The sequence below is a fragment of the Oncorhynchus kisutch genome, linkage group LG21, assembly GCF_002021735.2.
Source record: "Oncorhynchus kisutch isolate 150728-3 linkage group LG21, Okis_V2, whole genome shotgun sequence".
Classification (NCBI taxonomy): domain Eukaryota; kingdom Metazoa; phylum Chordata; class Actinopteri; order Salmoniformes; family Salmonidae; genus Oncorhynchus; species Oncorhynchus kisutch.
Genome location: NC_034194.2, coordinates 27,546,696 through 27,573,664, shown reverse-complemented (window position 1 = coordinate 27,573,664; position 26,969 = coordinate 27,546,696). Strand labels below are relative to the sequence as shown.

Sequence of the window (26,969 nt, the reverse complement as noted above, 5' to 3'; positions counted from 1 at the left end):
GAGAGAGAGAGAGAAAGCCCAGAGAGAGAGAGAGAGAAAGCCCAGAGAGAGAGAGAGAGAGAAAAGCCCCAGAGAGAGAGAGAGAGAGAAAGCCCAGAGAGAGAGAGAAGAGAGAAAGCCCAGAGAGAGCAGAGGAGAGAGAAAGCCCAGAGAGAGAGAGAGAGAGAGAAGCCCAGAGAGAGAGAGAGAAAGCCCAGAGAGAGAGAGAGCCCAGAGAGAGAGAGAGAGCCCAGAGAGAGAGAGAGCCCAGAGAGAGCCCAGAGAGAGAGAGAGAAAGCCCAGAGAGAGAGAGAGAGCCCAGAGAGAGAGAGAAGAGCCCAGAGAGAGAGAGAGAGCCCAGAGAGAGAGAGAGAGCCCAGAGAGAGAGAGAGAGCCCAGAGAGAGAGAGAGCCCAGAGAGAGAGAGAGCCAGAGAGAGAGAGAGAGAAAGCCCAGAGAGAGAGAGAGAGAGAAAGCCCAGAGAGAGAGAGAGCCCAGAGAGAGAGAGAGAGCCCAGAGAGAGAGAGAGAGCCCCAGAGAGAGAGAGAGAGCCCAGAGAGAGAGAGAGAGCCCAGAGAGAGAGAGAGAGCCCAGAGAGAGAGAGAGAGCCCAGAGAGAGAGAGAGCCCAGAGAGAGAGAGAGAGCCCAGAGAGAGAGAGAGAGCCCAGAGAGAGAGAGAGAGAGCCCAGAGAGAGAGAGAGAGCGAGAGACAGAGAGACCAGAGAGCCCAGAGAGAGCGAGAGACAGAGAGACCAGAGAGAGAGACCAGAGAGAGAGAGAGAGAGAGACCAGATAGAGACCAGAGAGAGAGAGACCAGAGAGAGACCAGAGAGTGAGTAAGTGAAAGGGGTATGAATCCCAAACCACCGCCTCGCCCCTACCAACTCGCCCTTGAGGGCCCTCTGTCATCACGTGTTGCTGACGAACATAAAATTCAAATGAACAAATCCCCTGTCGTTTTACAAAATATAAACCTCAGTTATAGTTAAACATTTAATTTGGGAGGTATTTAATATTTTACGTGCCAAGTCTCACCATCAGACAAATGAATGCTTTTATCATATAATTAGGCACCCCACTCCAATATTTTGTGTGAAACTCAACAATAACGCTGTGCCTTATGGGATTCCAATTCGCTAATTAGCCCCTACACCCTAGATCATTTTCATTCCTCAGCTTTGGGACACTTGTGCAAATGGTGCAAATGGAGAGCCAAGGGGGTGATTTTACAGTACTCTACTTTTCTTTACTGTTCTGTATTGTTTTCTACTGTACATCATGCAAAAACAAACATCCCATGATTGGTTCAGATTTGGTCTTGCCAGGATGGACTGACCAATTTTTTTATTTTATTCAAAAGTTCATGTATATTGGTTGGTGCTCAGTGGTTGAGGATGCTTGTTACAGTAAATGGAAAGAGGTTAGGTGGTAGGTATCATGGTAGGAGTCAGTAAGAGCTGGGAGAGGTGACATTACATGGAGAAAGAAGAGCGAGAGTGTGATTTCACAGGTCGGGACAAACTCCCATTGTAGCCAAATAAATTTCAGTAATTCAGAATTAACAGAATTACGAGTTTTAATCAAACTTGATATCAGTAAAAAAACACAAAATTATATATAACTAATTAGCAGGTCTACCTGTAATTGTTATGTGGGTTTTTGGTAACGGAATTACAAGGCAATGTTTATTAAACTCACAGAAGGCAAATAATTCAATAATATAAAAGTGTTGCTCTTAGTTGTGTTTTGATGCACTTCTAATACCTTTTAAGATGTTTTCTAAGACCCCTTTTTTCCATCTACTTTCCATCTTATTCAACATTTTTGGGATGAAAAATAGTTAAAATGTATACAGTGCATTAGGAAAGTATTCAGACCCCTTGACTTTTTCCACATTTTGTTATGTTACATCCTTATTCTAAAACTGATTCAATTGTTTTTTCCCCCCATCAATTTACACACACCACCCCATAATGACTAAGCAAAAAACAGACATTCTTGCAAATGTATAAAAAAAATAAAAATAAAAATCACATTTACATAAGTATTCAGACCCTTTACTATGTACTTTGTTGAAGCAATTTTGGCAGCGATTAAAGCCTTTTCTTGGGTTTGATGCTACAAGCTTGGCACACCTGTATTTGTGGAGTTTCTCCCATTCCTCTCTGCAGATCCTATCAAGCTCTGTCAGGTTGGATGGGGAGGATCGCTGAGCTGCTATTTTTCAGGTCTATCCAGATATGTTAAAAATCGGGTTCAAGTCCGGGCTCTGGCTGGGTCACTCAAGGACATTCAGAGAATTGTGCCGAAGCCACTCCTGTGTTGTCTTGGTTATGTGCTTAGGGTCCTTGTCCTAAGGTACTGAACACTCTGGAGCAGGTTTTCATCTCTGTACTTTGCTCAGTTCACCTTTCCCTCGATCCTGACTAGTCTCCCAGTCCCTGCTACTGAAAAACATCCCCACAACATGATGCTTCCACCACCATGCTTCACCGTAGGGATGGTGCCAGGTTTCCTCCAGACGTGACGCTTGGCATTCAGGCCAAAGATTTCAATCTTGTTCTCACATCAGACCAGATAATCTTCTTTCTCATGGTCTGAGAGTCATTTAGGTGCCTTTTGGCAAACTCCAAGCAGGCTATCATGTGCCTTTCATTGAGGAGTGGCTTCCGTCTAGCCACTACCACAAAGGCCTGATAGAGATGGGAGAACCTGCAGCACCATCCAGAAAGACAACCATCTCCACAGAGGAACTCGGGAGCTCTGTCAGAGTGACCATCAGGTTCTTGGTCACCTCCCTGACTAAAGCCCTTCTACCCCGACTGCTCAGTTTAGCCGGGCGGCCAGTTCCAGGAAGAGTCTTGTAGGTTCCAAACTTCCATTTAAGAATGAAGCCACTGTGGTCTTGGGGACATTCAATGCGGCAGACAAGTTTTGGTACCCTTCCTCAGATCTGTGCCTCGACACAGTCCTGTCTCGGAGCTCTACGGACAATTTCTTCGACCTCATGGTTTGGTTTTTGCTCTGACATGCACTGTGGGACTTATGCAATGTGCATTCTCCCTACTTCCACTCATGCTACAACCAGAACGGCAGCTGCAATGAATGAGTATAGTAAAGTTAATTTATTAGCAGCTTGTGTCTAATAAAGGAATATTTCACTCTCTCTGGTCATAGGAGAAACAACATGAATTGGTGCATGAGGCAGAAATAATAGTGACTTGAGTTTCACCATCAGCTGGAAGACTATGTCCCCTTTTCTCAGTGGAGGGAGTCAGGTGAGAGGCAACCTCAACGCTTCTCCACTCCACAGTACTTACACCCATGACATTGGAAGAACTCTGTGTTTCGTGTGTGTGTTTCTTACATGCATTTGGTTTATCACCCCTGAGATAATGCTAACTGAGCTAATGGTTTTAGTGGGACTCCTTATAGCCATTAGACATGGGCCAGCAACATTCACACAAAGAAACCATGTGTCTCTACCCCTAGTGAAAACCAAACAGACGAAGACTTCCTTACTTCTGTTTACCCAGCCCTTCCCCTGCACCTTCCAGACCCCCTGTTCGGGACACACCTAACCTGTTACACGCGCGCTTGCACACTGCACACCCAAACTCTGTGTGAGTGGTAAAATGTGACTAGAACAAGTAGAGAGTGTGAGTGAGGTGGGCAGGGGGGGGTTGGTGTTATCTTCAGCCCAGATTATGTTCAACCTGATCTGTGTAAATTCTCTCTAATTACGGGCCTAAAGCCTCAGAGTTGGTACCGTTTCTCCAGTTGTGTGTGCATGTCTAAGTCTGTGTGTCTATGTCTGTGTGTGTGTGTGTGCGTGTCTAAGTCTGTGTGTCTATGTCTGTGTGTGTGTGTGTGTGTGTGCGTGTCTAAGTCTGTGTGTCTATGTCTGTGTGTGTGTGTGTGTGTGCATGTCTAAGTCTGTGTGTCTATGTCTGTGTGTGTGTGTGTGTGTGTGCGTGTCTAAGTCTGTGTGTCTATGTCTGTGTGTGTGTGTGTGTGTGTGCGTGTCTAAGTCTGTGTGTCTATGTCTGTGTGTGTGTGTGTGTGTGTGCGTGTCTAAGTCTGTGTGTCTATGTCTGTGTGTGTGTGTGTGTGTGTGCGTGTCTAAGTCTGTGTGTCTATGTCTGTGTGTGTGTGTGTGCGTGTCTAAGTCTGTGTGTCTATGTCTGTGTGTGTGTGTGTGTGTGTGCGTGTCTAAGTCTGTGTGTCTATGTCTGTGTGTGTGTGTGCGTGTCTATGTCTGTGTGTGTGCGTGTCTATGTCTGTGTGTGTGTGTGTGCGTGTCTATGTCTGTGTGTGTGTGTGTGCGTGTCTAAGTCTGTGTGCGTGTCTAAGTCTGTGTGTCTATGTCTGCGTGTGCGTGTGCGTGTGCGTGTGTGTGTGTGTGTGTGTGTGTGTGTGTGTGTGTGTGTGTGTGTGTGTGTGTGTGTGTGTGTGTAAGGATTAGACTGGGTATTAGTGCTGTGAGCTCTTCCTTTCTTGCCAGAACAGCAACACAGTGAACCAGTGGCTCGGAGTCTGGCCTACATTTAGGCTAACTCAATAAGGACAAAGACCAGGCCTACATTTTTTAGCAAATTTATTGAAAATGAAAGAGAAATATCTCATTTACATAAGTATTCACAACCCTGAGTCAATACATGTTAGAATCACGTTTGGCAGCGATTACAGCTGTGAGTCTTTCTGGGCAAGTCTCTAAGAGCTGAGCACACCTGAATTGTACAATATTTGCGCATTATTCTTTAAAAACTTCTTCAAAATCTGTCAAGTTGGTTGTTCCTCAAGCCAATGTAAGTCAAAACTAACTAGGCCACTCAGGAACATTCAATGTCTTGGTAAGCAACTCCAGTGTACACTACCGGTCATCTACTAATTAAGGGTTTTTCTTTATTTTTAAGATTTTATACATTGTATAATGATAGCGAAGACATCAAAACTATGAAATAACACATATGGAATCATGTAGTAACCAAATAAAGTGTTAAAACAAATCAAAATATATTTTATGAGATTCTTCAAATAGCCACCCTTTGCCTTGATGACAGCTTTGCACACTCTTGGCATTCTCTCAACCAGCTCCATGAGGTAGTCACCTGGATTGCATTTCCATTAACAGGTGTGCTTTCTTAAAAGTTAATTTGTGGAATTTCTTTCCTTCTTAATGTATTTGAGCCAATCAGTCGTGTTAGGGGTGGTATACAGAAGATGTCCCTATTTGGTTAAAGACAAAGTCCATGTTATGGCAAGAAGAGCTCAAATAAGCAAAGAGAAACAGTCCATCATTTAAGACATGAAGGTTAGTCAATACGGAACATTGCGTGAACTCTGAAAGTTTCTTCAAGTGCAGTCGCAAAAACCATCAAGCGCTATGATGAAACTGGCTCTCATGAGGACCGCCACAGAAATGGAAGACCAGAGTTACCTATTTGCAGCCCAATTAAATGCTTCACTGAGTTCAAGTAAAAGACATCTCAATATCAACTGTTCAGAGGAGACTGTGAATCAGGCCTTAGTTGACAAATTGCTGCAAAGAAACCACTACTAAAGGACAACAATAATAATAGACTTGCTTGGGCCAAGAAACATGAGCAATGGACATTAGACCGGTGGAAATTTGTCCTTTGGTCTGGAGTCCAAATTGGAGATTTTTGGTTCCAACCGCCGTCTTTGTGAGATGCAGTGTGGGTGAACGGATGATCTCCGGATGTGTATTTCCCACCATAAAGCATGGAGGTGGTGGTGTGATAGTGTCACTAGCAAAGCACCCCCACACTGTCTGATTTATTTAGAATTTAAGCCACACTTAACCAGCATGGCACCCACAGCATTCTGCAGCGATACGCTAACCCATCTGTTTTTTAGCTTAGTGGGACTATCATTTGTTTTTCAACAGGACAATGACCCAATACACCTCCAGACTGTGTAAGGGCTATTTGACCAAGAAGGAGCGTGATGGAGTGCTGCATCAGGTGACCTGGCCTCCACAATCCCCAGACATAAACCCAACTGAGATGGTTTGGGATGAGTTGGACTGCAGAGTGAAGGAAAATGATCAGCCTATGTGGGAACTCCTTCAAGACTGTTGGAAAAGCATTCCAGGTGAAGCTTGTTGAGAGAATGCCAAGAGTGTGCAAATCTGTCATCAAGGCAAAAGGTGGCTGTTTAACAGTTTTTTTCATGATTCCATATGTGTTAGTTCATAGTTTTGATATCTTCACTATTATTCTACAATGTAGAAAATAGTAAAACAAAGAAAACCCCTTGAATGAGTAGGTGTTCTAAAACATTTGACCGGTAGTGTATATTTGGCCTTGTGTTTTAGGTTAATGTCCTGCTGAAAGGTGAATTTGTCTCCCAGGGTCTGTTGGAAAGCATACTGAACCAGGTTTTCCTCTAGGATTTAAGCTGTGCTTAGCTCTATTAAATTTATTTTTATCTATACAAACCCCATAGTCCTTGCCGATGACAAGCATACCCATAACCTGATGCATCCACCACCATGTTTGAAAATATGAAGAGTGGTACTCAGTGATGTGTTGTGTTTGTCCGAAACATAACATTTTGTATTCACGATAAAGTTAATTTCTTTTCAGTTTTACTCTCGTCCCTTATTGCAAACAGGACACATATTTTGGAATAGTTTTATTCTGAACAGGTTTCCTTCTTTTCACTCTGTCAATTAAGGTAGTATTGAAGAGTAACTACAACGTTGTTGATCCATCCTCAGTGCTCTCCTATCACAGCCATTAAACTCTGTTTAAAATCACAATTGGCATTAAGTTGAAATCCCCAAGTGGTTTCCTCCCCTCAGGCAACTGAGTTAGGAAGGACGGCTGTATCTTTGTAGTGATTGGGTGTATTGATACACCATCCAAAGTGTAATTAATAACTTCATCATGCTGAAAGATTATTATTTTAACCCATCTACCAATAGGTGGCCTTCTTTGCAAGGCATTGGAAAACCTCCCTGGTCTTTGTGGTTGAATCTGTGTTTGAAATTCACTGCTTGACTGAGGGACATTACAGATAATTGTGTGTGTGTGGAATACAGAGATGAGGTAGTCATTCAAAAATCATGTTAATCACTATTGTTGCACACATATTATGTGACTTGTTAAGCAAAAGTTTACTCTTGAACTTATTTAAGCTTGCTATAACAAAAGGGGTTGAATACGTATTGACTCAAGACATTTCAGCTTTTATTTTTTAATTAGTTTGTTGAAATTTCTAAAAAACAGAATTCCACTTTGACATTATGGGGTATTGTGTGTAGGCAGGTGACACAAAATCTCAATTTAATCCATTTCAAATACAGGCTGTAACACAACAAAATGTGGACAAAGTCAAGGGGTGTGAATACTTTCTGAAGGCACTGTTACAAGTCTACTTCAGTCACACATTTCATGTGTGAGATTCACCATCCTTCAGAACCGTCATTTGCTCCATCAACTCCATCCACAAGTACTGAAGCTTCATAACACATTAACACTTATATAAATATGGTATGAGTTACAGAAGCACAATGAAACTTAATGTTATAGCATAATATACATTTAGTTCATCTCAATAGGTTAGTTATTATTGTTTTAGTTTCCAATGGAGCCCCTAGTTCCACTCATCATACCTCTGATACCTCCTTTGTCCCACCTCCCACCCATGCGGTGACCTCACCCATTATAACCAGCATGTCCAGAGACGCAACCTCTCTTATCATCACTCAGTGACTGGGCTTACCTCCGCTGTACCCGCACCCGTCTGCACATTATGCCCTGAATCTATTCTACCACACCCAGAAATCTGCTCCTTTTATTCTTTGTCCCCAACGCTCTAGGCGACCAGTTCTGATAACCTTCAGCCGTACCCTCATCCTACTCCTCCTCGGTTCCTCGGGTGATGTGGAGGTAAACCCAGGTCCTGCGTGTCCCCATGCACCCTCATTTGTTGACTTCTGTGATCGAAAAAGCCTTGGATTCATGCATCTTAACATCAGAATTCTTCTCCCTAAGTTTGTTTTACTCACTGCTTTAGCACACTCCGCCAACCCTGATGTCCTTGCCGTGTCTGAATCCTGGCTTAGGAAGGCCACCAAAAATTGAGATTTCCATACCCAACTACAACATTTTCCATCCAGATATAACTGCCAAAGGGGGAGGAGTAGCCTGCAAAGTTCTGTCATACTTACCAGGTCTATACCCAAACAGTTCAAACTTCTAATTTTAAAAATTAATCTCTCCAGAAAAAAAAGGCTCTCACTGTTGCCACCTGCTATCGACCCCCCTCCCCTCCCAGCTGTGCCCTGGACACCATTTGTGAATTGATTACCCCCCATCTAGCTTCAGAGTTCGTTCTGTTAGGTGACCTAAACTGGGATATGCTTAACACCCCGTCAGTCCTACAATCTAAGCTAGATGCCCTCAAATCTCACACAAATCATCAAGGAACCCACCAGGTACAACCCTAAATCCGTAAACGTGGGCACCCTCATATACATTATCCTGACCAACTTGCCCTCCAAACACACCTCTGCTGTTTTCAATCAGGATCTCAGCGATCACTGCCTCATTGCCTGTATCCGCTATGGGTCCGCGGTCAAACAACCACCCCTCGCCTCCTGGGTGGCGCAGTGGTTAAGGGTGCTGTACTGCAGCGCCAGCTGTGCCATCAGAGACTCTAGGTTTGCGCCCAGGCTCTGTCGTAACCGGCCACGCCGGGAGGTCCGTGGGGCGACGCACAATTGGCCTTGCGTCGTCCGGGTTAGGGAGGGTTTGGCAGGTAGGGATGACCTTGTCACGTCGCGCACCAGCGACTCCTGTGGCGGGCCGGGCGCAGTGCGCGCTAACCAAGGTTACCAGGTGCACGGTGTTTCCTCAGACACATTGGTGCGGCTGGTATCCGGGTTAGATGCGCACTGTGTAAAGAAGCAGTGCAGCTTGGTTGGGTTGTGTATCGGAGGACGCATGACTTTCAACCTTAGTCTCTCCCGAGCCTGTACGGGAGTTGTAGCGATGAGACAAGAAGCTACTAAAACAATTGGATACCACGAAATTGGGGAGAAAAAGGGGTAAAAAACTAACAAAAAAACAACACCCCTCATCACTGTCAAACGCTCCCTAAAACGCTTCTGCGAGCAGGCCTTTAATCGACCTGACCCGGGAATCCTGAAAGGATATTGACCTCATCCCGTCAGTCGAGGATGCCTAGTCGTTCTTTATAAGTAATTTCCTCATCATCTTAAATAAGCATGCCCCGTTCAAAAAATGCAGAACTGAGAACAGATATAGCCCTTGGTTCACTCCAGACCTGACTGCCCTTGACAAGCACAAAAAGATCCTGTGGCGGACTGCAATAGCATCGAATAGTTCCCGTGATATGCAACTGTTCAGGGAAGTCAGGAACCAATACACGCAGTCAGTCAGGAAAGCAAAGGCTAGCTATTCCAAGCAGAAATTTGCATCCTGCAGCTCTAACACCAAAAGGTTTTGGGACACTAAAGTCCATGAAGAACAAGAGCACCTCCTCCCAGCTGTCCACTGCACGGAGGCTAGGTAACACGGTCACCACCAATAAATCCATGATTATCGAAAATTCCAATAAGCATTCCTCAACGGCTGGCCATGCCTTCTTCCTGGCTACTCCAACCGCGGCCCACAACTCCCCCCCCCCCCCACGTCTACTCGCCCAAGCCTTCCCAGCTTCTACTTCACCCAAATCCAGATAGCAGATGTTCTGAAAGAGCTGCAAAACCTGGACCCATACTAATCAGCTGGGCTAGACAATCTGGACCCTCTTTCTAAAATTATCCGCCGCCATTGTTGCAACCCCTATTACCAGTCTGTTCAACCTCTTTCGTATCGTCTGAGATCCCCAAAGATTGTAAAGCTGCCGCGGTCATCCCCCTCTTCAAAGGGGGTGACACCCTAGAACCAAACTGTTACAGACCAATCCTGCCCTGCCTATCTAAAGTCTTCGAAAGCCAAATTAATAAACAGATCACTGACCACTTCGAATCCCATTGTACCTTCTCTGCTGTGCAATTCGGTTTCCGAGCCGGTCACGGATGCACCTCAGCCACGCTCAAGGTACTGAACATATCATAACTGCCATCGATAAAAGGCAGCCATCTTCATCGACCTGGCCAAGGCTTTCGACTCTGTCAATCACCGTATTCTTATCGGCAGACTCAATAGCCTTGGTTTTTCTAATGACTACCTCGCCTGGTTCACCAACTTCTTTTCAGACAGAGTTCAGTGTGTGAAATCGGAGGGCATGTTGTCCGGACCTCTGCCAGTCTCTATGGGGGTACCTCAGGGTTCAATTCTCGGGTTGACTCTTTTCTCTGAATATATATATCAATGATGTCGCTCTTGCTGCGGGCGTTTACCTGATCCACCTATACGCAGACGACACCATTCTGTATACTTCTGGCCCTTCCTTGGACACTGTGCTAACTAACCTCCAAATGAGCTTTAATGCCATACAACACTCCTTCCGTGGCCTCCAACTGCTCTTAAACGCTAGTAAAACCAAATGCATGCTTTTCAACCGTTCGTTGACCGCACCCGCCCGCCCGACTAGCATCACCACCCTGGACGGTTCCGACCTAGAATATGTGGACAACTATAAATATCTGGGTGTCTGGTTAGACTGTAAACTCTCCTTCCAGACTCACATTAAACATCTCCAATCCAAAATCAAATCTAGAATCGGCTTTCTATTTCGCAACAAAGCCTCTTTCACTCACGCCGCCAAACTTACCCTAGTAAAACTGACTATCCTACCGATCCGACTTCGGCAATGTCATCTACAAAATAGCTTTCAATACTCTACTCAGCAAACTGGATGCAGTCCATCACAGTGCCATCCGTTTTGTTACCAAATCACCTTATACCACCCACTCCTGCGACCTGTATGCTCTAGTCGGCTGGCCCTTGCTACATGTTCGTCGCCAGACCCACTGGCTCCAGGTCATCTATAAGTCTATGCTAGGTAAAGCTCCGCCTTATCTCAGTTCACTGGTCACGATAACAACACCCACCCGTAGCACACATTCCAGCAGGTATATCTCACTGATCATACCCAAAGCCAACACCTCATTTGGCCACCTTTCCTTCCAGTTCTCTGCTGCCAGTGACTGGAACGAATTGCAAAAATCGCTGAAGCTGGAGCCTTTTTTCCCCTCACCAACTTGAAACATCAGCTATCTGAGCAGACAACCGATCACTGCAGCTGTACATAGTCCATTTGTAAATAGCCCACCCAATCTACCTACCTCATCCCCATATTGTTTTCATTTACTTTTCTGCTCTTTTGCAGACCAGTATCTCTACTTGCACATCATCATCTGCTCATTCCAGTGTTAATCTACTAAATTGTAATTATTTCGCTCTCCTCATGCCTTTTGCACACACTGTATATATACTTTCTTATTTTTCTACTGTGTCATTGATTTGTTTGTGTTATTGGCTTGTTTATCGTTTATTCCATGTGTAACTCTGTGTTGTTTTTGTCGCACTGCTTTGCTTTATCTTGGCCAGGTAGTAGTTGTAAATGAGAACTTGTTCTCAACTGGCCTACGTGGTTAAATAAAAAAGACCCTATATACACAGTATATTTACTCTATTGCACATCATCCTGTAAAATGCCTCATTTCTTCATACTGTATATACAGGCACAATTCATAACATAGCTTAGAGTGTTCATAGTGCAGTCCATAGTTTTTTTGCTGTGTTGTTGTGTACATACTGTATGTGAATTGTGTTGATTCTGTGTCTCTATGTCTTGTCAGTATATTCTGTTCGCCTGTCCGTATATTCTGTTTGTTGTGGCAGCACCATTTCACGAGTCAAATTCCTGTACATGCAAATGTATTTGGCGAATATAGTTGATTCTGAAGGATGACTGACAGTCAGATGTCCTATGGCTGCTGTATGAGACGTATGTGCCTTCGTAGTCAGCAGATGATACAGATAGAATCAGGTCTGTATAGAGCAGCTGCAGCCCTCTCTCTCCCTTTTCTCTCTCCCCCTCACTACACAAAGGACCCCCCCCCAAACACACACACACACCATGCACACCTCATCCTCTCTACCTACCACCATGATCCATCCGCCAAAATAACAAACATCCACAAGCAGCTCCCGCATTCATATCTAATCTATCAAATCTGTCTGAGCCCAATGAAAGGAGAGAAAAAAGTTAAGATGGATAGAGACAAAATAGAGAAGAAAGAGTGTAAGGATAAAAAAGGAGGGAGAAATGGAGGGAGCCCTTCCCCCTTTCCCCAATACCCTTGTTGAGTGCTACTGATGAGAGACTCAGTCTAAATCATGACGTAATTGAATTCAGCTCCATTCAGGACAATGGCCTGGCCTGTGAGCTCTTGACCTCCCCTACCCCTCCCTTGTTTTCTTTCTCCCTGTGTCCCTCCTCTTTTCTTCCTCACGTTTCTCACCCTCTTCCTTTCTCCATCAGACTTTTTTTCCCCCTCTCTCCATCTCTCACTCCCTCCCTCCATTCATTCATTAATTAATTACTTACTTTCCTCCTTCCTACATCATTTCCCCCAACACATAAATATAACTGTCACCTCTTCAGGTCTTCCATGACAGTGATATCCATAGAGACATGATGTTTTTGAAGTCATATAATAGCTCCCCTAACAGCTTTGCCAATTCCAGCATTCCCTATAAGTAGCCCTGGAGATTCCAGAGGGATTCTGAGGGTCATTCCAAACCACTCCAAGCTTATACTTTCCTAAATTAAAATATACACACACAGCAGAGCATATGTACTTACAGACAAGGGCACATAGAATGCAGAGAACATGAGTGGGCCAAGCCTAGTTCACTTTCTCAAATCTCTAGATGTTCACCTACACTGCTAAACAACATGTCAATCACAACTGTCACTTGAAATCTTAAGTCCATAAACTTTATATGAGTGCTGTGGGAGCCGTAAGAGTGCCATGGACATACCTCTCCTCTCAAAGCTTGGTCATCAGAGGTTAAAGGGGATTTCACCCGGATATTATCAAGGTGAATCCATGATGTGCTGTCCTGTCCTGTCATACCAAGGAGTCAGGGGTCGGTCTATACATAGAGCTACTATATATAGAGGGACAACAGAGAAAGTAGAGAGAATCTGGGACTGGGTTCTTAAATCAAGTCAGAATAAATTCCAGCCCTTTTCTCACCAAGGGGCCAAATGTGGTTTCTTCACCCCACAGAGGAGCACCTCTGACTGGGCAGGGTCTGACCACACATTCCCCTTCCATCAACCTTGTGTGTTCTTGTTTGCCGCATGGACAATAGAGAACAACAGTGCCAACTGGTAGCAGTGTCTATGCCACACAATTGTCTACTGCCCTCTATTCATTGCACTAAATCTGTGGTGACAATCAATCATTATGGATGGTGTCTGACATGTCTGCAATAAGAGAGTTGAACACAAACAAAAACAAATAACAACAACATCCAAGTACAAATAGTGCCCAAGGTGGGGTGTGTATTGGGTCTGGGAGAAGGGGCAGAGGACACTCATAGGGACATGAGTAGCTGTAATAGGCCAAAGGCTTTTCCGTGAGTTACAGCAGTCTCTCCACCTCCGCAACTCTATGGTAGCAGTTTTAAATGTGATTAAATCAGATAAGGACTAACTCAAGAGGGAGAGAACACAAGAGAGAAAAAAAAGAGAAAAAAAGAGTCAAATGCCACCCTTCCGTTCACCGCCGCCCCCCCTACAACCTATCAGGATATTTAGGCTAGTATGGATCTAGTAAACACCTCGGAGTGGATCCACTCTTCTCTCTCTGGCTCTGAAATATTGTCCTCCAAGTGTCTCTCTCTCTCTGATAGAGATGCAGGGCTGATCTTCACCGACGTTTAACAACTTAAAGTGTCACTCAGGATTTCACACTGCAGCCCAATGAATCCAAAAGGAACAGAAGGAATAGAGAGAGTAGGAGAGAGAATATCTGACACAGACCTGCCATGACTGGGCCATACATTAAAGAACAGACGTTAGACAGAAAGAAAAAGCGAGCAGAAGAGAGAATAATAGTGAACTTCAGAGATTGCATATGTGTGTCGGAGTGGGTAAAACATTTTTTTTTAAACATTCCAACTTAATGCTTTGGCTCTGCATGAGCATGTTGCAACAACAACAAAAACAACATCATCTGCACAACAATATTTCAACCTGAAGAGGGCCTGTCATGACTAAACACTAGAGATGATACTGATGCCACAGAAAATGTTGCGCTACACATGTAACACAGCAATCCTAACCTACCACACAGTTTCTGCTGTGTGGATCGAGCAATCAACTAGTCGAGCAGTCATTTGAAAGAGTAAGAACATTTCAGCGAGATGACTCAAAAGTGGAAATCTTTGCCCTTGACAATCGTGGACGATGTTGGCTTTCGCCTACCGGAGTTACACATGAATAGCGTCACTGCTATTAGCTTCACAACGTACTATGGAATGCCGTTTGGGTCTTCGCGTGTCAAAAAAAATCTACACGTCAAATTACACTTTGACGCATTAAATAAGATTTTAATTTGACTCGTCAAATAACACGGTTCTATTACAGAATGTTGTGTGTTCTGAATTTGCACGTGCAAGCCAAGTGCCACCACTATCAGTAGTACTGTCAAAGCTGTACAAAAAAGCCTGCAGACAAGCAAATGCCGGCCACGAACGATGTGTTTACAATAACATGTTGATAATAAAGCATTATTTCATCGACCGCAACTTCTGGGGTAGCTACCTTTAGTTTGGTACCTAGCTAGCTCCAATGCAACCACCATGAAAACAATGACCAGTAGAAACTGCAGTCATTTGCATTATTCTTAGCAATGATTTAGGAATCCTTGTAAGTATTAGCTAGGTAAGCATTTGTTGTACGCCTATTGAAATTGAACTTCAGTTCATGAAAATAAATAGCTAGCCAGCTACTGGAGGCTCTACTGGACCGGGTTATGTGTTGTGAAGCTAGCCACAATAAGGATTAGGCACAATAGTGGAATTTGCGGTTTGCCTTCAAAATAAACGTACCTCCTTTGAAAGGGATGCAGAAGGTTACAATTGGTGTTGTCATGCCATATTTAGACTAGATCATATTAAACAAGGTTGGAATGTGAAGCAATGAAATGGGGTATCAGTCTACTTAGTGACACCCACAGAACACGGCTGTGAAGAGTCTATGCAATTATTCGCGTTGTAGCTCTTGTCGCGGGACTGTGACTGTGTGAAATCACCTCCCCAGTCAGCCCATTGTGTGTATTGACATTCATATTGCAGTGTACAGCTTTACCTAAGGATTGGGGATCAATGTAATTGGGTATCAGTTTACTCAATACCCAATATATATTTTTCCCAACGTCCTCCTCAGAATTATCAGACTCCAAAACATCCACGCAGTATTGTTTTTCCTCAGGAATAGTGTTCAATACACATGGGATGACAATAAATGTGGCTCAATTCACAGAGTCCCGCTACAACGCTAATGTTCTCTGGGAGTCACTGAGTAGACTGATACCCCATGTCATTGATCCAAAATCCATAGGTAAGGCTGTACAGTAAAATAAGTATGCCCCCAATGTAATTCTAAAGTATAATAATTCCAACGTGATTTCAACAGATTTGTCAAATTAACAAATTGTCTTTTGTTGATTTTTATATAACATTCCAACCTCGTTTAGCTTGATCTATTCAACTACGGCATAATTCTACTATTTGTATGAATTCGCATCACTGTCAATTACATACTTTTGTTTTGAAGGATAACAACAAAGTCCACTATTGTGGCTAATCCTTATTGTGGCTAGCTTCACATAGATGGGTCCGACCACCATTAATCAAATAATAAAGTGCAGCTAGCTAACTATATAGCTAATGAAACAGATGTCGTTTTGCTATGTTTTTGGGGAAGAACATTGTTTGCATCCAAGAGCTAGCTTTTTTTTTAATGACCAACACTATAGGTGCCCGAGACAACTTTACCAGCATCATAGCATAGGTATCGATGAATCGTTGTGACATGAAATACGAGTGATAGTGTAATCAATGTGTAATAACTACGTAAAATAATGTATGAATGTGTTAAATTATTATGTGATGTGCAGTCATATTCAGGTCCCGATTGGTCAACAAGCTTATTTGACACATTAAAAATGGACCCAAGCGGCATCCCAAGTACGTGAAAGAAATAGGTTTTGATTATGGTTTTACTGGTAAATGGGGACATAATGCCAACGAAATAAATGCCAACAAAATAACTTTATGGTCGTGTGTGTAACCTTTGCTTAACCTTTGCTTAAGTCAGTTAATTAAGAACAAATTCTTATTTACAATGACGGCCTACCCCGGCCAAACCCGGACGAGGCTGGGCCAAATTGTGCGCCACCATATAGGACTCCCAATCACGGCTGGATGTGATACAGCCTGCGTTTGAGGATCAAGGATCTCGCTGTACTTTTCTCAGTTAATCTTTTCCTTTATCCTGACTAGTCTCCCAGTCCTTGTCACTGAAAAACATCCCTGCAGCATGATGCTGCCACCACCATGCTTCACCATAAGAATGGTGCCAAGTTTCCTCCAGACAAGACGCTTGGCATTCAGGCCAAAGAGTTCAATCTTGGTTTCATCAGACCTTGTTTCTCAAGGTCAGAGTCCTTTAGGTGCCTTTTGGCAAATTCCAAGCGGGCTGTCATATGCCTTTTACTGAGGAGTGGCTTCTGTCTGGCCCCTTTACCATATATGCCTGATATTTGGAGTGCTGCAGAGATGGTAGTCCTTCTGGAAGGTTTTGCCATCTCCACAGCTCTGTCAGAGTAACCATTGGTTCTTGACCAAGTTCTTTCACCCCAGATTGCTAATTTTGGCCAGGCAGCCAGTTCTAGGAAGAGTCTTGGTGGTTCCAAACTGCTTCCATTTAAGAATGATGTAGGGCAGTGTCTTCTTGGGGACCTTCAAATGGTGCAGACATTTTTGGTACGCTTCCCCAGATCTGTGTCGACACAATCCTGTCTCTGAGCTCTGAGGATAAATCCCCTTTTTTTTTTTTACCTTTATTTTACTAGGCAAGTCAGTTAAGAACAAATTCTTATTTTCAATGACGGCCTAGGAACAGTGGGTTAACTGCCTGTTCAGGGGCAGAACGACAGATTTGTACCTTGTCAGCTCAGGGATTCGAACTTGCAACCTTTCGGTTACTAGTTCAACGCTCTAACCACTAGGCTACCCTGCCGCCCCTTGAGCTCATGGCTTGGTTTTTGCTCTGACATGCATTGTCAACTGTGGGACCTTATACAAACAGGTGTGTGCCTTTCCAAATCATGTCCAATCAATTAAATTTACCACAGGTGGACTCCAATCAAGTTGTAAAATCATCAAGGATGATCAATGGAAACAGGATGCACCCAAGCTCAATTTGGAGCCTCATAAAAAAAGGGTCTGAATCGGTTTTTATTTTTAATACATTTATTTATTTATTCTACAAACCTTTTTTCCCTTTGTCATTATGGGGTATTGTGTGCAGATTGATGAGGGAAAACCTTGAATCAATTTTTGGAATAACGTTGTAACGTAACAAAATGTGTAAAAAGTCAAGGGGACTGAATACTTTCTGTATGCACTGTATAGTGTGTATAACAACAGATGAACACCTCGTATCTTAGTAGTGTCTATAACATGAAAATAACAGTATGGACACATTAGTATAGTGTTCATTCTGTGTTATTAAAGTGGGAGAGGGCTCAGGGGGGTGGGGGGTGGTATAGCTGAAAGTGGAGAGGGCGAGAGAGAGTTGCTGTGGGGAAAAGTCCACTAACACCCACTTTTATTCAAACAGACACACACAAACACCTTTGGGACACCAACAAGCCCCCTGGCACACTCTATCGCCCTTCCTATGACTATGTGACATACTGGGCTTATTCTCAAAAGTGATTGGATCTCACCACCCCACAGAAATCCACACCATAGGAACTGAAATAGTTGCGTTCCTATCCTATCCCTCCCACTCATCAAGCCTGACATAGATTTTCACTTCTCTCTCTCACTAGTATCCCTTACAACTTCCCACATTATTAATGTCTGCATTGTCCCACTAGCCTGTACTTGTCGTCCACAGCCTCCCTACCTCTTTTAACAATACACACACCAATAGACATGAGAGCTTTGAGGGTGAAAGGGGAAGATATTGATTTGTTTTGTTTGAGCAATTTCACCCAAATTGACCTCCCACCCTCGCTCCCCCAGCAGGGCTAGCTATGTATGGGGGCAGATGTCCTACTGAGCTGGGGTAGTTTGGTGGTGTATTGTTCACTGAGCCTCTCAATAGTAATTATGCCCCCCTCTAGCCCCCCTGCCTCAACCCCTCGCGCCCTTCCTGCCACCCCTGAGGGCTCTAATTTGGGTCATGGGCTGCAGAATGGCATTTCAGCCCTACCCAAACAGCTACTTTGTCAAACAGAGACAGTCAGGTATGGAGAGGAAACCAACACACACCAACTAACAAAAAGCCCTCTGAGATAACAGGAGTGCAGAGATGGAGAAATTAAATAACACACAATTTAAAAAGAGAGAGTCAACATAGCCCAATGGTGTAGTTATGGGTATACACAAGTATACGGCATTGCATATACTCACTTCTTAATCCCCACAATGCGTATGAAAGTAGTGTGGTGGTGGAATAGGCCGTATCAATTAATAAGGTTGATGGAACAGATCAGAATGTTTAGCTTAAAATGTTGATAAACTAATATTTCTTCACATTGTAAGGGCAGCAATAGGCACACGGCCAGTGGCCTTCACGCAAATGTTACAAAATGCAATTGCAGGAAAACACCATGCACATACAAGCGGTTGCAAGCAGTTTCATAGACAGAGATGGAAATATCTGCTATAAATTTAGAAAGAGGGAAGATCTAAAGATGCATCAACTATTATGGGTTGATATATGACTAGCATAACGTCTTTGGCTGCCAGACAATGAAAGAACAGGACAGCGTATACAAGAAAGTCTTTATAAAATAAATGCCTCCATGTTTCTATGGTGGTATTTTGGCTATAGGTTACTTTGAAGCAAAGACATGCCTCATAATATGAAGTAAAATGTCCAGGTTTCATTCAATGAAGAAACAGGAAAAATATAGTGATGCTAATAATATACCTAACCATCTTCTGGTAGATGGAAAGGCTTTCCCAGAAACCATCTCTATTAAAATCTTCACAAGCTACAAAGTAGCCTATGCCTACCTGGCAGAATGATACCATGATTATTTGCATCAATCCAGTGTCCATTTCTTTTGCAAACTCCATCTCATGTGCGCTACAGAAACAATGCTAACCACACAACATTGCTAGGTGCCTGCAGCACAGTTTAATTAAAGGGAAACTACATGAAAAATAAAAATGTCTTACATTTTCCGCAGACCTCATGTCATCCCGATGTGGTTCACGCATTGTTATGGACTTGGAACACCCAATTTTGGTGTTTTTAAAAACCTCTGAATTTCTGACTTAACTGACAGCCTAATGTATGTTTCAATTGTAGGCCTACTATTAGCCTACTTGCAGAGTACAGGTTGGGTTGGCCTTCCCTTCGCCGGACAGGTTTTTGTTTTTGCTAAATTAGAGTACACACTTCTCCAGGCACTACACCACTCACATAGCTCATTCATGGCCCATGCGAAAAATAAACTCTACATAGAAACATTGCATGGAAATAACTCCATGTCAATTTAGCAAACAGACACTTTTACGCAGAAAACATTATTTGAGTATAAACTTCTGTCAACAACCTCGGTGAGAAGCTTCTTCCATTGACTGACAGGAAAGTATCTATACCAGATATACAGTTGAAGTCGGACGTTTACATACACTTCGCTTGGAGTCAGTAAAACTTGTTTTTCAACAACTCAACAAATGTTTGGTTAACAAACTATAGTTTTGGCAAGTCGGTTAGGACATCTACTTTGTGCATGACAAGTAATTTTTCCAACAGTTGTTTAGACAGATTATTTCACTGTATCACAATTCCAGTGGGTCAGAAGTTTACATACACTAAGTTGACTGTGCCTTTAATAAACAGCTTGGAAAATTCCAGAAAATGATGTCATGGCTTTAGAAGCTTCTGATAGGCTAATTTACAATTTGAGTCAATTGGAAGTGTACCTGTGGATGTATTTCAAGGCCTACCTTCAAACTCAGTGCATCTTTGCTTGACATCATGGGAAAATCAAAAGAAATCAGCCAAGACCTCAAAAATTGTAGACCTCCACAAGTCCGGTTCATCATTGGGAGCAATTTCCAAATGCCTGAAGGTACCACGTTCATCTGTATAAACAATAGTACGCAAGTATAAACACCATGGGACCATGCAGCCATCATACCGCTCAGGAAGGAGACGCGTTCTGTCTCCTAGAGAGGAACTGACTTGGTGCGAAAAGTGCAAATCAATCCCAGAACAACAGCAAAGGACCATGTGAAGATGGAGGAAACAGGTACAAAAGTATCTATATCCACAGTAAAACGAGTCCTATATCGACATAACCTGAAAGTCCGCTCAGCAAGGAAGAAGCCACTGCTCCAAAACCGCCATAAAAAAGCTAGACTACGGTTTGCAACTGCATATGGGGACAAAGATTGTACTTTTTGGAGAAATGTCCTCTGGTCTGATGAAACAAAAATAGAACTGTTCAGCCAAAATGACCATTGTTTTATTTGGAGGAAAAAGGCAGAAGCTCGCAAGCCGAAGAACACCATCCCAACCATGAAGCACGGGGGTGGCAGCATCATGTTGTGGGGTGCTTTGCTGCAGGAGGGACTGGTGCACTTCACAAAATAGATGGCATCATGAGGCAGGAAAATTATGTGGATATATTGAAGCAACATCAAGACATCAGTTAAAGCTTGGTCGCAAATGGGTCTTCCAAATGGACAATGACCCCAAGCATACTTCCAAAGTTGTGGCAAAATGGCTTAAAGACAACAAACTCAAGGTATTGGAGTGGCCATCATAAAACCCTGACCTCAATCCTATAGAAAATTTGTGGGCCGAACTGAAAAAGCGTGTGCGAGCAATGAGGCCTACAAAACTGACTCAGTTACACCAGCTCTGTCAGAAGGAATGGGCCAAAATTCCACCAACTTATTGTGTGAAGCTTGTGGAAGGCTACCCAAAAAGTTTGGCCCAAGTTAAAGAATTTGAAGGCAATACACCCAATTAGTATTTGGTAGCATGTAAACTTCTGACCCACTGGGAATGTGATGAAAGAAATAAAAGCTGAAATAAATCATCCTCTCTACTATTATTCTGACATTTCACATTCTTAAAATAAAGTGGTGATCCTAACTGACCTAAGACAGGGAATTATTACTAGGATTAAATGTCAAGAATTTAGAAAAACTGAGTTTAAATGTACTTGGCTAAGGTGTATGTAAACCTCCGACTTCAACTGTATCTCCACCTCTCAAATCATTGAGAATAGGCTCTACCTACGAACAACGTCTGTGGGGGAGAAATTACAGGAGAGGAACTAAGGATGATGTGAATTTGAAATAATCACTCGTAATCTGCAATGGAATAACAACAATAACAAGAACCAACAACCCCGCGAAAAAGCAAACATGTTCCATTCAACTGCCTCAGCAGGAAAACTAGAAAACACTGTTCACAGCATAGGGGAGAGAACCATTCGACAAAGAGGTCACACATACTTCACACAACAGTGTGAGCAGGGAGAAGATATCACACCAACACACAAAAGGAGCCAACACACAACCACAACTGACAGCAATAAGAGGGCTAGATACAACACACAACTAACCAACAAACAAACAAGGACGACAAAAGCACACAATACAAGTTTCATTCAAATTACCTTTACCAGACGCAACAATTAGATGTGGAACTAAAACAGAGCCAGCTCTTACATCCATGTGAATAAAAACATGAACAGGAGTACTCATTCCTACCAGACACACCATCAAGGCAGTCACCTTCAAAGACTTTCAATTAACCACAAGGACCCCAGTTTACCACAAATAATAATAATAATTATATGAAAGATAAGGAAATCTAAACTCTGTTGCACCTTTGACTGCAGATCAAACACCTGAGGAAAAAAAAAATATATATATATATATATATCTAGGCATTTTTTTACCATACAAAACCAACTGATGTTGAGCTCTCAAATGGCCTAGGACAAAAAACAGTCTACATTAGAAATACCTGAAATAAATTCTGCTTACCAGTTGGCATAATGGCTTTGAATTTCCTTTAGCAAAAATAACAGGAGTGAATGGTTTGAAAGTAAACAACCGTCCAGGAAAATTCACATATGCACAGGGAGTAGACTATTCTGATCGCAGTATTCCCAGTTCCAGCAACCAGCAGAATTCCCACAGCACACCTCACATTCTCTCAGTCAGCCCGATACATTTCCTTCTTCAGGGAGCAAGCGTGCAGTCCGCTGCTCCCAACACACTCACTCTGCCACCTATCACAGACAGACCTCTTACTGGTGTAGCAGCTGACCACTTTTGCTATCCTATTCTTTCTGTCTGATGCTCTGTATAGCTTTCTCTCGCTTTCTCCTTTGCTGGCTTGCTAAAACGGTCTCTCATTGGGCTCTCGGTCGCTCTTTCAGACAGCCTACATTTCTCTTTCTCTAGTGGTAGCACGTATGTGTCTGTATCTCTGTGTGTGCATCAGAGTGAATGGCCTTTGCTCTCCCCTGTTCCCTCTCCACTGGGCTTTCCCCTCCCCTGACTCCTCCTCTCTCTCCCACAGCAAAGTACAAGGACCGGAGTTCCACAGTAAGTGCCCTCTTCAGGGCCGGCACCAGGTATAAGTGACATTAGCGGTCGCTTAGGGCCCTCGCCGCTAGGGGGCCCGTGACCACCAAAATGTTTTGGGGAACTGAGTCGGGGTCTCAATTGTCTCTGTTGAGAGTTAGAATAGTAGAATATACAAGGTGCAATTTCGAAATGGGGTTGTGTATCAGCAGTTTCTCTTGATATGTCAGTAACTGACAGTGACTCAATTAGTCCATGTCAGGAAAAATTATTTTTGATTAATTTAACCAGTCTAGCCAGCTATATAAACTTGTAGTAATCATGGTTGAATTATCAAATCGGGCACGTACCAAAGGGGGGGGGCTATATTTTATTTAAGTGGGTATTGCGTATACTCACTTCTTAATCCCAACTTATATGTGTCAAAGTAGAATAGTGAACAACATCAGTAGGATTGGAAAGACGTTTCAACTTACCAGTAAATGCCAACTAAGGCAACAATGGGTATGATGGCCAGGCATTGGAAAAGTTTGGTCCAAAGTCTTGGTTGAAACTTTGCGATTCGCAATGCAATCATCATGCGATGTTAGAATGAATATTTCTTTCCCAACAAACCTTCCCAATAAATGTTGACTGCAAAGTAGACCTACCTGGCAGAATGATATCATTATGATTTTTATCAAAATCGGGAGGGCATACAATGTAGGCCTACAGCACAGAAACACCGCTACCTCTATGGTGCGATTTCAGTGACAGAAACTGTATTTGAATTTCATAATTTAGAATTTGTATTAGGATATTGAATTTGAATGTAATATTTTTTTTAACGTTTTGTTTTCGAAATGATAGTTTACGGATTTGACCATATTAATAACCTGAGGCTCGTATTTCTGTGTTTTATTATGTTATAATTAAGTCTATGATTTGATAGAGCAGTCTGACTGAGCGATGGTATCGGATTTTTTTGGTCCTCCAATCGGTGTTGAAAAATCATAATCGGTCGACCTCTAATTATGACCCCCTTTCCTGAAAGCTAAATCTCTCTGGAGCATGGACGTTCCTCGCTATGATGATCACAGGCTGCGTTAGAAAGGAGTGTCACAAAAAACTATATGTATTTGGACCCATAAGAATATAGGTTGAAATGCCCCTTCATAGCCCTTCTAAGGATAGTCTTTCCACTCCCTGTTTAATATTGCACTTGTGACTGACTGGGTTCAAACCAGGCCTCTTAAAGAGGCTCCTCTGTCCTCCACTCATTACCTGTATTAATGGCACCTGTTTGAACTTATCACTATAAAAAGACAGCTGTCCACAACCTCAAACAGTCACACTCCAAACTCCACTATGGCCAAGACCAAAAAGCTGTCAAAGGACACCCGAAACAAAATTGTAGACCTGAACCAGGCTGGGAAGACTGAATCTGCAATAGGTAAGCAGCTTGGTTTGAATAAATCAACTGTGGGAGCAATTATTAGGAAATGGAAGACATACAAGACCACTGATAATCTCTCTCGATCTGGGGCTCCACGCAAGATCTCACCCCGTGTGGTCAAAATGATCACAAGCAAAAATCCCAGAACCACACGGGGGGACCTAGTTAATGACCTGCAGAGAGCTGGGACCAAAGTAACAAAGCCTACCATCAGTAACACACTACGCCGCCAGGGACTCAAATGCTGCAGTGCCAGACGTGTCCCCCTGCTTAAGCCAGTACATGTCCAGGGCCGTCTGAAGTTTGCTAGAGAGCATGTGGATGGTCCAGAAGAAGATTGGGAGAATGTCATATGGTCAGATGAAACCAAAATATAACTTTTTGGTAAAAACTCAACTCGTCGTGTTTGGAGGACAAAGAATGCGGAGTTGCATCCAAAGAACAACATACCTACTGTGAAGCATGGGGGTGGAAACATCATGCTTTGGGGGTGTTTGACTGATCCGTGTAAAGGAAAGAATGAATGGGGCCATGTATCGTGAGATTTTGAGTGAAAACCTCCTTCCATCAGCAAGGGCATTGAAGATGAAACGTGGCTGGGTCTTTCAGCATGACAATGATCCCAAACACACCGCCCAGGCAAAGAAGGAGTGGCTTCGTAAGAAGCATTTCAAGGTCCTGGAGTGGCCTAGCCAGTCTCCAGATCTCAACCACATAGAAAATCTTTGGAGGGAGTTGAAAGTCCGTGTTGCCCAGCAACAGCCCCAAAACATCACTGCTCTAGAGGAGATCTGCATGGAGGAATGGGCCAAAATACTAGCAACAGTGTGACAAAACCTTATGAAGACTTACAGAAAACGTTTGACCTCTGTCATTGCCAACAAAGGGTATATAACAAAGTATTGAGAAACTTTTGTTATTGACCAAATACTTATTTTCCACCATAATTTGCAAATCAATTCATTAAAAATCCTACAATGTGATTTTTTTGTCTGTCATAGTTGAAGTGTACCTATGATGAACATTACAGGCCTCATCTTTTTAAGTGAGAGAACTTGCACAATTGGTGGCTGACTAAATACTTTTTTGCCCCACTGTACGTGATGAGAACATTGCATGAGACCTGAAGACATGTTAGTTTGACGTGTGTTATTTTGTCTTAAAACATAGTCTAGGTTCAAGTCTCCGGCAAAGGTAGTCATTATAAGGATAACATGACTGACTGGGTTAACCTGTTGAGCTAAAGCCTAGGCATTGGTCCTGTGACTTGGATGGGTCTCTTTAAGGAGGAGGTCAAAGGGGCGTGAAATGTAGCAGGTGGTTCGTTGACCATGCTCGTGTGATGAGTAACTGCTGTTAGAGCGCGGAGCTTAAGAAATTCACTGTATCCTGCAATTGCATGTGCGATGCTGTGCATATGACTAATAAACTCATCTAATCAAACTTGTCTGAGACCTGAAAATTTAGTCTGGTGCACAGGAGACACATCAGTTAAATAAACACGTCTTCATGTCTCAGCCAAGGATGCTCATCACAGACCTTTTTCCATACTACCTTGCCTCTAAAGTCTTCGAAAGCCAAGTTAACAGATACCCGACCATTTCGAATCCCACCGTACCTACTCCACTATGCAATCAGGTTTCCGAGCTGGTCATGGGTGCACCTCAGCCAAAGTCCTAAACGGTATCATAACCACCATCGATAAAAGACAGTACTGTGCAGCAGTCTTCATCGACCTGGCCAAGGCTTCGACTCTGTCAATCACTGCATTCTTATCGGCAGACTCAATAGCCTTGGTTTCTCAAATGACTGCCTCGCCTGGTTCACCAACTACTTCTCAAATAGAGTTCAGTGTGTCAAATTGCAGTCTCCATGGGGGTGCCACAGGGTTCAATTCTCGGGCCGACTCTTTTCCCTGTATATATCAATTATGTCGCTCTTCTTGCTGGTGATTCTCTAATCCACCTCTACACAGACGACACCATTCTGTTACATCTGGCCCTTCTTTGGACACTGTGTTAAGAAACCTCCAAACGAGCTTCAAAGCCATACAACACTCATTCTGTGGCCTCCAACTGCTCTTTAATGCTATTAAAACTAAATGCACACTCTTCAACCGATTGCTGCACGCACCCGCCCGCCCCTTCTAGCATCACTACTCTGGACAGTTCTGACTTAGAATATGTGGACAAATACAAATACCTGGGTGTCTGGTTAGACTGTAAATTCTCCTTCCAGACTCACATTAAGCATCTCCAATCCAAAATTAAATATAGAATTGGCATCCTATTTCACAACAAAGCCTCCTTCACTCATACTGCCAAACATAGCCTCGTAAAACGGACTATCCTACCGATCCGTGACTTCGGCAATGTCATTAACAAAATAGCCTCTGACACTACCCAGCATATTGGATGTACTCTATCACAGTGCCATCCATTTTGTCACTAAAGCCCCATATGCTACTCACCACTGCGACCTGTATGCTCTTGTTGGCTGGCCCTTGCTACATATTCGTCGCCAAACCCACTGGCTCCAGGACATCTATAAGTATTTGCTAGGTAAAGCCCTGCCTTATCTCAGCTCACTGGTCACCATAGCAACACCCACCTGTAGCACATGCTCCAGAAGGTATATTTCACTGGTCATTCCCAAAGCCAACACCTCCTTTGGCCGTCTTTCCTTCCAGTTCTCTGCTGCCAGTGACTGGAACGAATTGCAAAAGTCACTGAA

At 43.2% G+C, this 26,969-nt stretch overlaps 1 protein-coding gene across 3 annotated transcripts in view; it reads right to left on the bottom strand.

Annotated features, from left to right (window-relative positions):
* Window positions 1–26,969, bottom strand: part of LOC109866231 (pleckstrin homology domain-containing family G member 1) — a 141,334-nt gene that overhangs the window by 43,038 nt on the left and 71,327 nt on the right. The window contains exon 1 of one of the 3 annotated variants that reach the window (XM_031800482.1): window positions 22,256–22,769. The exons of the other annotated variants lie outside the window; for them this stretch is intronic. Coding sequence (XP_031656342.1) covers window positions 22,256–22,265 — 10 coding nt within the window. The 5' untranslated portion in view covers window positions 22,266–22,769. Of the gene's footprint in view, window positions 1–22,255; window positions 22,770–26,969 lie in introns of those variants that run through there. 3 annotated transcript variants of the gene reach the window in all.